Here is a 1,319-nt window from a genome sequence, read left to right on the forward strand (position 1 = left end):
AATTGTTTTTTCTCTATGTGTCAGAGTTATTCCAAAATCTACACTCCATTAGTTAACTCCCACCTAAATAAAGCAAAAACAGGAAGAAGATTTGTCAGCAAACATCAAATAAGTTTTAATTATCCGTAAAAAGTTGGGCAAATGGAATTTTTAGCTGCCCTTGAGATACAGTAAAGATGGAGTATTCCATAAGCTGTTTCTAATCACAAAGGATGGTTTCTATCTGACCCTGTGGCAATATGCTAGGTTTGTTAAGCCACGAAGGACTTCTCTGCAAATGAATTGTGACATCAAACAATAAGTAAAAGCTCGATACAAGCAACAGATAGACCCTCCACGTCGGCAATTAAAATCATCCAATGTGGTGGGTTCTTTTTGCCACGTCACACCGGATTTGGGTGGTGTTGGGCTGTTTTATTTTTTTGATACGTGAAGTGAATTATTATTGGTCCAAAAGCCCAGTCCAAGAGAAACCCTAGCACGTCAGGCTGTGTCGATGATTTCCTTCGACATCTCCACTTTTGAGCGGATCGTCGATCTCTTCGATCCGTAGTTTCCTCTTCTATCTCCTAGCTTCGTCTTTTCCACTTCTTCAACGGAACGGCGATCAATCGACACACTACTCCATCTCTGTTCAATGAATCCTCCGAAAATCTCATTTGTTGCTTCCTTTCGCCTTCACCCCTCAAAGTTTCTTTATAACTCTCTTATTCTCTCAGATTTATTAAATACAAAAATATTCTCTCAGTCGATGAATTCCAACAAAAAATCCCCTATTTCCGGCGATCTTATCTCGAAGAAACCAAACAGAAAAGACGTCGTCTCCTCCGCCGGACCGACCAAAGCGATGGATTCCAGCACCAAATCCCCTGTATCCGCCGATCTCATCGTGAAGAAACCAAACGTAAAGGACGTTGTCTCCTCCACCGAGCCGGTCAAACGAGACGGCCAAACAGGTGTCACTATTGCTACAGATGTCTCCGGCGATCCTAAGAAGAAGAAACCAAACGGCAAGGCCGTTGTCTCCTCTGCCGAGCCGATCAGACGTACCGGCTAAACGGGTGGTGATACGCCCAAAACGGGAAGGATGGCTTTGGCCGGGTGTTTGATATGAACCGAGAAGGCGATGGCACTTCTGGAACTGGAATGGAATGAATGGATCGTCAAGAGATGCGGAATGACTCTTGATATACCACGATCTAAGGCTAACCACCTAAGAAACGATGAAGGTGTGTTGGCTAACCACCAAACGACACAAAAGATGATTGGCTGACCACCAAATCAACAAGCCGGTTCAAACCGATGAACTAGCTAAGAAC

General features: G+C 44.0%; 1 protein-coding gene across 1 annotated transcript in view; it reads left to right on the forward strand.

Annotated features, from left to right (window-relative positions):
* The first annotated feature begins 1,223 nt into the window (after positions 1 to 1,223).
* LOC106297315 overlaps positions 1,224 to 1,319 on the forward strand; it is a 4,083-nt gene continuing 3,987 nt past the window's right edge. Inside the window, exon 1 of the mRNA XM_013733583.1 lies at positions 1,224 to 1,229. Coding sequence (XP_013589037.1) covers positions 1,224 to 1,229 — 6 coding nt within the window. The remainder of the gene's footprint in view (positions 1,230 to 1,319) is intronic.

This window comes from Brassica oleracea, chromosome C6, assembly GCF_000695525.1.
Source record: "Brassica oleracea var. oleracea cultivar TO1000 chromosome C6, BOL, whole genome shotgun sequence".
Classification (NCBI taxonomy): Eukaryota; Viridiplantae; Streptophyta; class Magnoliopsida; order Brassicales; family Brassicaceae; genus Brassica; species Brassica oleracea.